This window comes from Oratosquilla oratoria, chromosome 1 (genome assembly GCF_046742065.1).
Source record: "Oratosquilla oratoria isolate Oo_2021 chromosome 1, ASM4674206v1, whole genome shotgun sequence".
In the NCBI taxonomy this organism is placed as follows: domain Eukaryota; kingdom Metazoa; phylum Arthropoda; class Malacostraca; order Stomatopoda; family Squillidae; genus Oratosquilla; species Oratosquilla oratoria.
In genome coordinates this window covers 107439543-107453051 of record NC_134777.1, presented here as the reverse complement: position 1 = coordinate 107453051, position 13509 = coordinate 107439543, and the positions used below count along the sequence as shown (strand labels likewise).

The window sequence follows — 13509 nt, the reverse complement described above, 5'->3', positions numbered from 1 at the left end:
GTATTCTTTAATCAACCCTACCTGTCAGCTATCTTTCCACCAGCTCTTCAACTCACCACCTCATTTCTCACTATTCATCCTCATAACTGCCACCATACTTCTCAAACACTTACAGGGAGGAAATATAATGGAGGGATATCTTCAGTAATCAGACAGGACTTGCAAACTCTCCCTAGTGCAAAAAGAATTCAACCATCATACAGAGTGCAAAGCAAAGGCAACCTATAGAGCACCAAGTGACAATAGTCCATTGTGTGCCAGTTGAGGACTGACCTCATGCACCAAGTGACCTTTTCTTTACATCTCATTAATGCTTTGCTACAATATATTACCTGAATTTTTACCCACAAGAGTCTCAGACTATGCTTTTACTTTTTAACAACCTAATTGATGAACTTGGTAAGAAAGAAAATACAAGCAAGAAACTTGAAAATTCATTATTTACTGTCAGTTTCATCAAAGCATGTCTCAGAAAAGGTGTACCTGTACATGCATTTACATATATGCAACGGGCTCTCGAGTTGTGACAAAGGTCTATTTCTACACCATGTCATAAACCAATTTTTGGCATAGGTTGGAACCAGTCTAAGTAAGCACTTTCCAAATTGATTTTTTTCCTTTTTGGCACTGCCAGCAGAAGAGTCTGCCTTATGCTTGGGAACCATAATAAAAGGCAATAAGTTGAAAAAAAAAGCAATAAAAAAAGAGAGCAAATGATAAGTAGTAATCCAGAATTATTTATAATCTTCTGTTTATCATTGCATGAAAAGATATTCCTCTGACATACTCAGCAACTAGTCTGGCAGATAAACCAATGAAGAAAGACTAAAAGCACTGGTTCTGCCAACTTTGAAAGATTGAAGAGAAAGAGGTGATATGATTACAGTAGGTCTTTAAAGGTGATAGACATTGACAGAAAAGTTCTCTTGATTAAAGATGGGAGGGCTTTAAATGGTCATGAGACAAATTAAGAAAGACCACATGTCTAAAGGATGTGAAAAAAATACAGTTTTCCAAATAGCTTAGGAGTACAAGTTGGATTAATAAATTAATTCAGAGCTAAATATGATAATTGGAAATCAAGGATATAGATTATGTTGGAATTGTACATGGATATGAAGATTGGTATGGTAAGTTGAAGAGTAGGAGATGGGACCCAACATGTGTTGCTCTTTTCCTGTGTACTACAATGAGGTAAATACAGAACACAAGCAACAATCAGCAGCCAAAGACAGATGCCTTAAAGGCCCCATCATGAGGTTAATTGCCAATGGAGTGGACATGGGAGAAGCAACACTATTAAGGGTCATTTTAGAGGTATAACATTGCTGGTTGCAACTGTGGGAGTTTTTTTTTTTTTTTTTTCGTCACTCATGATAGGAAAAAAAATAGGAAAATTAATTTTAGTTTGTTTACCTTGCAGTGATACATTTTTTGTTGTATTTACACTAGAAATGATAAATTTTGAGGGTTAACAACAAGTGGGGATAGGTGAATCCATTGAAGGAACTGATAAATGTGATGCTTAGAACAAAATTGAAGAAAAAGATACATTTTGAAGTGGATGCAACTCCTATATGGAAATAAGTGGAATTGAAATTGAGTTGAAATGATAGATTTGAATTCTTACCAGGAGTTAAGACTATTTGACCTAGAGCAAAAACTTGAACATAAAATGAAACAAGCTTGGAACAGAAGGCAGTGATTAATTACTAGACTGGAAAAGGAAAAAGAAACTTAGACAAATGAAAGAAAAAAAGTCTTTTCAATACCATGAAAACAAGTGATAAGGATAGTTGAACAGCAAATGAGGATAAGAGATCATGGACCAGCAGAGAAGAGAAGAGAAACTAATAGTATAGGTAGAAGGAATAGTGAAGGTTAAAAAAAAAAAAAAAAAAAAAAAAAAAAAAAAAAAATAATATATATATTAAATATATATATATATATATATATATATATATATATATATATATATACAATATATATATATATATATATATAAGAATCTCTTGTTAGAGGTGTAGTTTACAAGACTAGATGTGTTATACCTTTTGGCTGGAGAGACCACATCACCTCATAGAAATATTCTGGTCACAAGCCATGGCAAATGAATTAATCAGCAAGTCCTGAAAAATAGTGCAAGAGGAAAAGCTAAATGATATTTGGATTAGAAAAGATGTTAAGACATGGAAGCCCTAAGAGGAATAAGAAAAAAAATGGAATTACGACAGTAGTTTTTTTTTTTTTGTATTAAATTGTGAGGAAGTTGTTTAAAAAGTGAGGGCAGTATTGGAATGGAAATACTGCAAGAAGATTTGTAATAGCCTATGCTAATGTAGATGGTTTACTGTGATCCAGGTCAGAGATAAATGACTACAGTCAACTCTCAATTAACGTGAGGATTATGTTCCTGGAGACGTCATATTAATCAAAATTGCGTCAGTTAAACATATTTTCCCCATAGGAAATAATGGTAATAGAGGGGTTAGGTTCCTGGACACTGGGAAAGTCTTGTCTATTTTGGGATTTTGTTACTCTGAACTTGAACAAACATAGTATTAATACATTTATAGGTTACAGAAATAACAAAAACACACATCCTTTGTATTTATTTATACATACATTCATATACCAAGTGTCATGCTCTAAGCTCTGTTTTTGAGTTGTTACGTTAAACTCTAAAATAGAGTTTGAGTAATTCCTACAATCCAGATTCTCAGAGGAGAATTGCCCCTTTTATAGATACATCCACTACGCCAAGATAAAGAAAGAAGATACACAAAATCACCAAAATGTTTACTAACATAACTATTGAGAATATCTCTTAATTACAAGTACCAACAATGTACAGAGGTTGGGTGTGGAGAGAGCAGCGTGGATGACCTCACCCCCTGATTTATACCCCAACCGCACAACACAAGTGCTATTGCCCAAATGCCAACTTATCTTAATATACATTTCCTATCCCTATCCACCCAACTCCACACATCCATTACTTCCTTTATTTATGCATGGAGAGGGTTCACAATAATTCCCTAGCTTAAACCTTAACCTACAAGACAATGAGGTAGAAGGGAGGGGAGGCACTACTTCGCCTTCTTCTTCTCGATTAACGCGCCCCTTGACCTCAGCTAGCGGGCGGCGTTGGCTTCGTATCACTCCACCGCTTGCCTACGAGAGCTTTCGCGCGCGTTCCAGGTCAACGGCCTTAGCGGACAAGGAGTCATTGTTCATTCTCACCCCCATAGGGCTATGGTGGTCGAGAGAGGGGACGCCGTCTTCACCACCGTCGGACTTACGCTGATCCGCATTTGGTCCGTGTTATGGTCACACAAAGGGGTAGCATAACACAGTGTAGTTATGCTCAAGGAATAGATATGTCACATCACGAGTATGAACCCAGTGTGACGTGACACCAAGGCTTTTTCCCCCTTACAAGGGAGGTAGCCAAAAAGAAAAAGGCATAAAATCATTTCCACCCATTCCATCCCTAAATACACTCCACTCCCCACCACCCTCCCTCCCATCTTAGCACCTCCTGGATGACAGGTCATCCCTGCACCTTGTCCACTGTCCTGGGTCAGAGGCAGTGTCGCAAGGCACAGCACATCCACAGCAAGGCGACTTCATTAAATCAGCAACCCCCCCCTCTGTCCCCCCATGCATAAAAGGAGAAGACATGGAGAAATCCCTTCGGGCTGCTTCCAATTTTGCTCACACATACTACCTCACCCCCCACCCCCCACCCATTCCACCTCATGCATCACAACATCATCCATATATAACCATTCTCCATTCACCCCTGTCATCTGTCCTCTCCCGTCCTTCCTCAACAGACATTCCCCTCTTCCCCAAAGCCCCCTTCACCCCATCTCATCCTAGGACGTCCCCTCATGTTCACTCCCTCCACATCTGCCTTCCATACCTCTTTTACTAGTCTTTCTTCACTCATTCTTTCCATGTGTCCAAACCATCCTAATACTCTTTCATCAACCCTATCTCCCAACTCCCTTTCCACCCCTGTTCTCCTCCTCATCTCCTCATTTCTCACTCCATCTAGTCTAGTAACCCCTATTATACTTCTCAGACACCTCATATCAAACACAATCAAACTCCTTCTCTCTTCCTCTCTTATGTTCCATGTTTCTGCCCCATACAGTGCTGTTGGCACAATCACTCCTACATACAGTCTCCTCTTAACATCCATTCCTAAATGTCTATTCCTCATTACACTTTTTAATCCACTAAGGCATTTACTCACTTCTCTCAATCTACATTCTACCTCCACCTCCACTCCACCTTTTCCTACTACATTTGCACCCAAATATCTAAACCTATCCACTTCCTTCAGTCGCTCTCCCTTAATGCTCACTTCCAATCTATTGCCACTTTCACTCCTTGTACATCTCATCACCTTACTTTTATCCACATTTATCTTCAGCTTCTTTCACACACTCTCCCAAACTCTGTCACCAACTTCCTCAATCCCTCCTCCGATCCTGCCACAGGCGCAGTGTCGTCCGCAATCAACAGCTGGCTCACCTCCCACTTTTCTCCAATTTCTTTAACCATCTCTAATCCCTGACCCACCACTCTTGCATTTACCTCTCGCACCATCCCATCCATGTACAAGTTGAACAGCTAGGGCGACATAACACATCCCTGATGAAGTCCTATCTTTACCTCAAACCACTCACTCTCTCCATTTCTAATCCTGACACATACTCTATTACTCTCGTAAAAACTCTTGACTGCTCCTAGAAGCTTTCCTCCTATCCTGTATATCCACAAAACCTCCCACAGTGCCCCCCTGTCCACCCTGTTGTAAGCCTTTTCCAAATCCATAAAAGCCCAAAAAACATCCTTCCCCTTTCCTACAGCTTTCTCACATATCTGTCTTACCACAAAAATCTGATCTACACAACCTCTACCCGTCCTGAATCCACACTGTTCCTCACCAATTACTCCCTCTGTTCCTCTCCTAATCCTGTCAATCAAGATCCTCCCATAAGCCTTCCCACCCACACTCAACAAGCTAATCCCTCTGAAACTACTACACTCACACTTGTCCCCTTTTCCCTTGTAAAGTGGAACTATACAGGCACTCCTCCAGTCCTCTGGCACTCTACCCTCTCTCCAGCAAACATTAAATAACCTCACCAGCCAGTCCACCATCACTACACCTCCTTTTTTTAGACACTCTGCATGGTATCCATCCAGACCAGGTGCCTTACCTGCTTTCATCATCTTAACCACTGCCGTCACTTCATCCTTCCTTATTTCTCTTCCATTTTCCTCACTCATCATGGTCATTTTCTTAGCACTTTGCATTGCAACTATTTTTCCCTCCCTATCCTCCTTCACATTTAGCAACTCCCTAAAATATTCTGCCCATCTTCCCCTTACTGCCTTCGCTTCAATTATCATCTCTCCATCTGCACCTTTTATCTTTTCCTCTCTACTTGATTCGCCTCCTCTTCCTCTCTTAATTTCTTTCCAAAACATCTTTTTATTACTTTCAAAATTTTCTGTCATACTCTTACCCCATTTCACATCTGCTCTCCTCTTTGCCTCCTTTACCTTGTGCTTTACTTCTCTTTTCTTTTATTTGTATCTCTCATATGACTCCCTTATCCTATTTTGTAACCAGTCTGTGAAAGCTCGCTTCTTCTTTTCTACAACCTTCTTTGTTTCCTCATCCCACCATTTACCACCCTTCCTTCTATTTCCTCCTGTCCTTCTTGTTCCACAAACCATCTTTGCACTCTTTGTGACTCCCTCCCTGAACCATCCCCATTCCTCCTCCACTCCTAGCTCTACTCTATCCTTTACTCCCTCCCACTCCTCTCTCAGCTTCTTCTTGTACTCCTTCTCCTTTTCCTTTTCATTTAAAGAGTTCTCTCTAAGCACCTCCCTACCTTTTGTCCTTTTCCTCTTTCTCCATTTATCCTCCACTCTCAACTTACAATGGACGACACTGCGCTTGTGGCAGGGTCGGAGGAGGGATTGAGGAAGCTGGTGGCAGAGTTTGGGAGAGTATGTGATAGAAGAAAGCTAAAGATAAATGTGGGTAAAAGTAAGGTGATGAGATGTACAAGGGGTGAAAGTGGCAGTAGACTGGAAGTGAGCATTAAGGGAGAGCGACTGGAGGAAGTGGATAGTTTTAGATACTTGGGTGCAAGTGTAGCAGGAAAAGGTGGAGTGAAGGTGGAGGTAGAATGTAGATTGAGAGAAGCAAGTAAATGCCTTGGTGGATTAAAGAGTGTAATGAGGAATAGACATTTAGGAATGGATGCGAAGAGGAGACTGTATGAAGGAGTGATTGTGCCAACAGCACTGTATGGGGCAGAAATGTGGAACATAAGAGAAGAAGAGAGAAGGAGTTTGAATGTGTTTGAGATGAGGTGTCTGAGAAGTATGGTGGGGGTTACTAGGCTGGATAGAGTGAGAAATGAGGAGGTGAGGAGGAGAACAGGGGTGAAAAAGGAGCTGGGAGATAGGGTTGATGAAAGAATATTAGGATGGTTTGGACACATGGTAAGAATGAGTGAAGAAAGAGTAAAAGAGGTATGGAAGGCAGATGTGGAGGGAGTGAACATGAGGGGACGTCCTAGGATGAGGTGGATGGATGGGGTGAAGGGGGCTTTGGGGAAGAGGGGAATGTCTGTTGAGGAAGGAAGGGAGAGGACGGAAGACAGAGGTGAATGGAGAATGGTTGTATATGGATGATGTTGTGATGCATGAGGTGGAATGGGCGGGGGGATGGTGGGTGAGGTAGTATGTGTGAGCAAAATTTGACGCAGCCCGAAGGGATTTCTCCCCGTCTTCTCCTTTTATGCATGGGGGGACGGAGAGGGGGGTCCCCGATTTAATGAAGCGGCCTTGCTGTGGATGTGCTGTGTCTTGCGACACTGCTTCTGACCCAGGGCAGTGGACAAGGTGCAGGGATGACCCATCATCCAGGAGGTGCTAAGATAAGAGGGAGGGTGGAGGGATGTGGAGTGTATTCAGGGATGGAATGGGTGGAAATTATTTTATGCCTTTTCCTTTTTGGCTACCTCCCTTGTAAGGGGGAAAAAGCCTTTGTATATGTATGTATGTACACAGTTATTTATTCTATGTGCACACTTGTCACTAGCCACTCTCATTTCACCAGCCACTCTCCTCCTCACTCGCTTCTTCCTCCGACTCCTGGTGTAGAACAGAAAACGAGAGTTTACAATCTCAAACAAAATTATTCATTTCTTTGTAACAATTTTTCAATCTTTTATGACTTATAATCATGGTCCATACCTTTAAAAATTAGTTTACCATTGATTGTGGGTTGGTGACACCATTTTCTTTTTTGTTTTGGTGTAGAACAGAAAATGGGAGTTTACAATCTCTAACTAAATTAGTCATTTCTCTGTAACAATTTTTTCAAGCTTTTATGATTTGTAACCATGGTCCATACATTTAAAAATTAGTTTACCATTAATTGTGGGTTGGTGACACCATTTTCCTGTACACAGACACTTCCACTTGCAGTGCAGGCTAGCTTCAGACTGAGGTCAAAACAGAGCATGGGAGACTGACCACGCAGAGGCCCTCTCTCTCAGTGCTCTTACTGCCAAATTCAAATTGTGTTAAATCAAAATTGTCATGTTATTTAAAAAAAAAAAAAAATCCTTAAAAATTAATTTGTGTTGAATCGAAAATGCGTTTGTTAAACTTGTGTTAATTGAGAGTTGACTGTACTTGAGGATAAATGAGCCTGATATTTTGTATAGTAGAGACCAAATTCCTCAAAAATGTTTATTAACAGCTGGGCAACAATAGATATACCTGGAGAGACAGAAAAGATAAAATGGGTGAAGGCATTATGGTTGCTGTGAGAAGGGCTATAAAGGTGGAAGAAGCAAATCTGAGTGAAGGCAACACTGAAGCCATCCAACTGAAAATTAGAACTAAAGGGCAGAATAGAAGAGACCTCATGGTGGCAATATCATCCCCCCTACAAAAAAAAAAAAAAATGAATGAAGATGAATATAAAAAAATGTTGGATACAACTCTGTTTCTAAAGAAAAATTTTGGTGGAGAATTGAGTTTGATGGTTGGTCATGGAGAGCTTCATTAGTGATCCGAGTTTGAATGTTTGAGTGATGATGTGAGATGGAAAGGTGGTGTTTAGGGTTCTAGCATAGAAATGTGTTCCTGTCACTTTCCAATGTCATCTCTCCACTATAATTCTTATCTAGCACCCCAAACCTCCCTACTACATCAATTGGCTCACCTCTTACTCAAGTGTTGAAATCCCCAAACACCACAACATTTACATTCCTCCCAAAACTATACAATTGTTTAAATTTATCCAAAAAGCCTCCCTTTCTTCTTCAGTTTTCTCCCTACCAGGAAATCCACATCTATTCAAGTTTCTCCTTTGCTCATATTATCCTTGGTAGACATTTCACCTCCACCATGTACTTATCAGCAGAGTCACTCCTTCCTTCCCCTGCCCCCTCATCACTCTCAACACCCCATCACTCTCCCAAATTTGAACTCACCATTTCCATTTAAACTGTCTCACTAAATGCATGATTTTTTTTTCTTCTTTCTCACACAAACCTTTTGCCAGTCTATGGCACAAATTTGCACATTGACCCAATTACTAGGCTCTGGTTGGAATCTTCCTATAAGATCATCTTATCCCTTGACTTTTCATAGGAGGAGCAGACAGAAGAGGATCCTTATTCCCATCTCTCAATTCCATTTTCACCTTTTATGGGAAACATGGTGGCAGAGGTAGAGCCATAGAAGTGGTAAGGGACAGGTTCAAGAGAACAGCATAAAGGAGAGTCAATTGTAGTACAAAAGTATTATCCTTCCTCTATGAGTAGAGGTTTTTAACTTTAACTTAGATGAATGATGTGTATTTCTAGTCCACTGGGGTGTCCCAAAGCAGTCCCTACCCTAAAGTATTGTCTTTATGTTTCCATTAAGGTGGTACCCCAGTACAAGATATTAAGCATATTTACTGTTGTTATTTTGCAGGAAGAAAAAGAGTGTGATAACAAGATCACTGAAGAATTTCTGAGTTCATCCCAACAATCAGTCCACACTGCTCTTGAGGAGGTACAAGAAGAAACAAGTGATGAGGATGATGAGATCTATGATCCTAAAGCAAAGATATGGGCTGACCTAAGGCAATGGGCCAGTTCTGTAGAACTCAATGAGGAGCAAAACAAAGAAGTAAAACCAGTTTTGCATCAAAGCCTTTCAGGTGAAGACATGGTCATAACCCATCGAAGAAGTCCTGAGGAATACCAGGTTGAGCAGAGTCATTCAAGACCTGAGGAGAACTTGTCATGGAGGATGAGTGAATACAATAGTATCCATGTAGAGGCAAACACCATTGAGGATGCACAAGGAGATATAACCTCAAAGAAGTGTTCACCTTTCCAACTCCACCTCCATCGGTTTTTCAGCAAACTCAGACACAGGTAACAACAAAGAAAATGAATGGTCTAGTGATATTGAATCATTAAGTAAGTTGCTGTATGCCTCACTTTGATCAAATGTCAGCCCTTCACTTCCAAATGAAAGTGAAGAAATTGGAGTTTGAAGATGGATGGCAAGGATATAATTAGTTTCTTTCTTACAGGACTACTTTGTGCAGGTACTTGTTGTTGGATGGCTTGAATGTAGTCATGCCAGTGTGGTTTTTTGCTTTTTATGAGAGGGATATCTCAGTTTGGCTGATGTCTTCAGGAGTCAAGTGGAGTCAATTTTTTCCCCTTCTTTTTAGTGTGTGTTGACCTAATTGTAACATATAGAAAAGGAGTAATGCTCAATGGGTTCCATCTGTTTCTCTCCAATTTATCATTCCTAGTTTTGTGCATGTGTCTCATTGTGACCTTATGACATTGTGTATGGGGTTTTGCATGGAACAAAGTGAATTAAGAATTTAAGACAAAATAGTATAAGTGGAGGCAGAGAGACAGGACTCTATGAAGACAGCTCCAGTTTCATAGAATATCTATATACCAATAGGCTTCTTCTGCCTTCTAAGGGAGTAGCCAGCCAAGGTATGCACCCACCCCCACCTATCTCACTCCCATCTTTCACCCATTGCAAGTTTTATACTATATCCATTTATATACCAAGGACTCTTCCCCCTTGTGAATGAAGGGTCATCCTTGACTCCCGCCCACTAACCAGGTCAGAAGCAATGCTGCAAGACACAGCACACCCACAGCAGGGCCACTTCATTTACACAGCCTTCCCTACTTGTCCCCTCATGTGGAAAACAGAGAAGATGGGGAGAAATCCCATCAGGAGCTGTCAAAATATCATCTGTACACAACCATTCTCCACACACAAATGTCCCCTGCCATCTCACAGTCCCTTTCAGCCCATCTATTCATCTCATTTTTGGTTGTCTTCTCAAGTTCACTCCATCCACCTCTTTTTGTTAACCTTTCTTCACTCATTCTTTCTATGTGCTCAAACTATCCCAATAATCTATCATCAGCCATATCTTCCAACTCTTGCTACCCCCATTGTCCTCCTCACCTCCTCATTTCTCACTCAATCCAACCCTGTAACCCTCACCATACTTCTCAGATATTACATCCCAATATGATTAAACTTCTCTCATCTGCTGCTCATAAATTATGTCTCCACCTCATACAGTGTCTTAGGCACAATCATGCCTTCTTATAATCTTCTTTTTGCATCCATTCTTAGATGCCTATTTCTCATAACACTTCTCAATCCCCCAAGATATTTACTTATTCCCCCACTATACAGTTTGCCTCCACCCCAACTCCTCCATTTCCTGGCACATGTGACCCCAAATACTTTAAATTATCCACTTCTGGCTTTTCTCCTCCAAGACTTCCAACTTGCTGCCACCCTCTCCCCTTGTACATCTCATGAACTTACTTTTACCCAGATTTACCATAAACTTTCTCCTATCGCACCTTCCCAAACAGCATCACCTCCCTAAACCTTCCTCTGATCTTACCACAAGTGCAGTGTCATCTGCAAACAACTAGCTCACCTCCCGCTTCAAAGGATTACAAAGGAAGAGTATACCAGTAGGAGACCTTTTGGTCCATAAGTAGGTCAGATGTGTAGGTTTGTTGTTTGGTATGTTGAGTCAGAAAGATGTTTGGACATGTTCATGCACTAACTGATAATGAAAAATCACATAGACCATAATGCCTCCTAGGTGATATTGAAACAGAAAAATATCTACTTACACATGATGATATAGGAGTTTTGGCTCTTATGAGGATGGTGGGACAAATCAGTGGGAAGAATTTGGCTCTGTAAATGATGATGCAGTGGGACGAATTGGTGGTAAGATGCACTGCTGGAAACAGTAGGAGGAGTTAGTGAAATGTATTGGGCTGGTGAGTTAAAAAATATATGTAAAAAATGCACACACACAAAATGGTATGATATGAAAAATAAAATAAAAATATATGACTTTGGCATTGAAGTTTATACTCATGAGAAGCTAGATGTGAGGATGTGGAGTAGTTTGTCATCCAATGCAGTGGTAGTGAGGGAAGGCATAGAATGTCTGATTTGTGGTGTAATGTTGGATAATGCCACAGAGGGGGGAATTGTCTTGTAGCTGGTGCTGGACGAGGAGTATTGGAGTGCCTCATAACAGATGCTGGATGAGGATTGTTGCCTTGTAGTAGATGATGGACAAGGAGCATTGCCTTTTAATAGGTGCTGGACAGGGAGCGTTGCCTCATAGTAGATGATGGATGAGGAGCATTAGCTTGTAGTAGATGATAGACGAGGAGCATTGGCTCATAATAGATGATCGTTGGAGTGTTGGCTCATAGAAGATGATGGATGAGGAGCAGTAGAGCATTGCCTCATAGTAAGTGATGGATGAGGAGTGTTGGCTTGTAGTAGTTGGTTGGCAATGCAGCAAAGAGCATAGAGTTGGGAAGTGGCTATGTTCGACTGGAGTGTAGATCTCTGATGTATCTTAGCACATGGAATGCAGTCCGTAGCCGTTGTCATCAGAATGTAGAGTTGTTGCTGGCTGCCTGAATGTAGAGTTGGAGTTTCATCTCTCACCGCTGTCACCAGAATGTAGATTTGTTGTTTGTGATCTACATCGAGTTTGGTGAGAGAAACGAGGTGATGGTTTGTTCGCTTTAATGTTCTTGTTTAGAGTGGTGCTACATTCTTGGAACAACTCTGAGGAGAACTCGGGGAGTTGCCAAATTCTATTTACAGGCACAAAGTGGCTGTTGTCACTACACTTAGCTATAATAATTTATTTCCTCCTATTTCTACAGCGTACAATCTTATTGCTACAATGTGCAATGCAAGGACTGAATATGAACACTCGGTATTCATCCATGGGTCCATATTTACAAAGGGAGTGCATAAAGAAAAATAATTTTGACGTATCCTGATTTTGTAGTTTGGCAATGTTTTATGCAGGTGTCCTGGCCACTTGGCCCAGATGTCTGAAAGCTAGTTAGTTGTATTACACAGGAAGGGAGCTATGCTCGTGGTGACCCATCTTTGTATCTTTCAGCATCAAGTTTTTTCTTAAAATTTTGAATAGTATTTGCACACACTGTTTCTTTATCTAAGTTATTCCAGATATCCAGCACTCTATATAGCAATTTTTTTCAGATCTCTTCTATAGTTATCCTTTTTGAGTTTCTTTTCATGACCTCTTGTTTTTCCATTGTCATGTTTTATTAAATCATTCCTATCAAGGATTTCCATCCCTTTCATGATTCTAAAGATAGTCAATAGATCACCTCTTTCTCTTCTCTGCTCCAGTGTTGGTAGTTCCAATTTGGATAATCTTTGTTCGTATGTTAATTTGGAAAGAACTTGTGCCAACTTTGTTGTTGCTCTCTGTATTCTTTCTTATTTCTCTATATTCTTTTTAGTACTGGGTGTCCATAGTGTCGCTGAGTATTCCAGTTTTGGTCTAATCAATGTAACTAATATTTTTTTAATAATTTCTTCATCCAGATAGTCAAATGCCACTTTCATTGACCTTAATAGGTTGAAGGTTTCTCCGACTGTTTTGTTTATATGTTTATCCGGTGTCATGTCTTTGCTGATTATTACTCCAATGTCCCTTTCCGAGTGCACTTTTTTATTTCTTGTTCACCAATTTTGTAATTTTTTGAAATTCTGTTTATACTTTTTCCAAACTCCATTATGCTCTATTTCTTAATACTGAAGTTCACTTCCCACTTTTGAGTCCATTTCCAGATTTTGTCCAGGTCTGATTGTAAGGAATCACAGTCCTCTTTTGTTCTTACTTTCTTTAATATTTTTGCGTCATCTGTGAAGAAATTCATATAACATTCAACTCCTTCATCCATGTCATTTATATATATGGCAAACATGATTGGAGCAGTATATGTATGTATGTTTGTTTTTTAGCTTACCATTCACATATCTGTAAAATAGTTTAGGTTGTACCTTGCATTTTTCTATTATTTCTTTTTCATAATTTCTCTTTTC

At 40.2% G+C, this 13509-nt stretch overlaps 1 protein-coding gene across 4 annotated transcripts in view; it reads left to right on the top strand.

Moving 5' to 3' along the window:
- LOC143024761 (uncharacterized) overlaps positions 1–13509 on the top strand; it is a 271674-nt gene that overhangs the window by 219723 nt on the left and 38442 nt on the right. For 3 of the 4 annotated variants that reach the window (XR_012966299.1, XM_076183888.1, XM_076183902.1), the window contains exon 16: positions 9034–9482. The exons of the other annotated variant lie outside the window; for it this stretch is intronic. Coding sequence is in view for 2 of the 3 variants with exons in the window: in XM_076183888.1 (XP_076040003.1) it covers positions 9034–9482 (449 nt within the window). In the remaining variant the exon portion in view is untranslated. The remainder of the gene's footprint in view (positions 1–9033; positions 9483–13509) is intronic. 4 annotated transcript variants of the gene reach the window in all.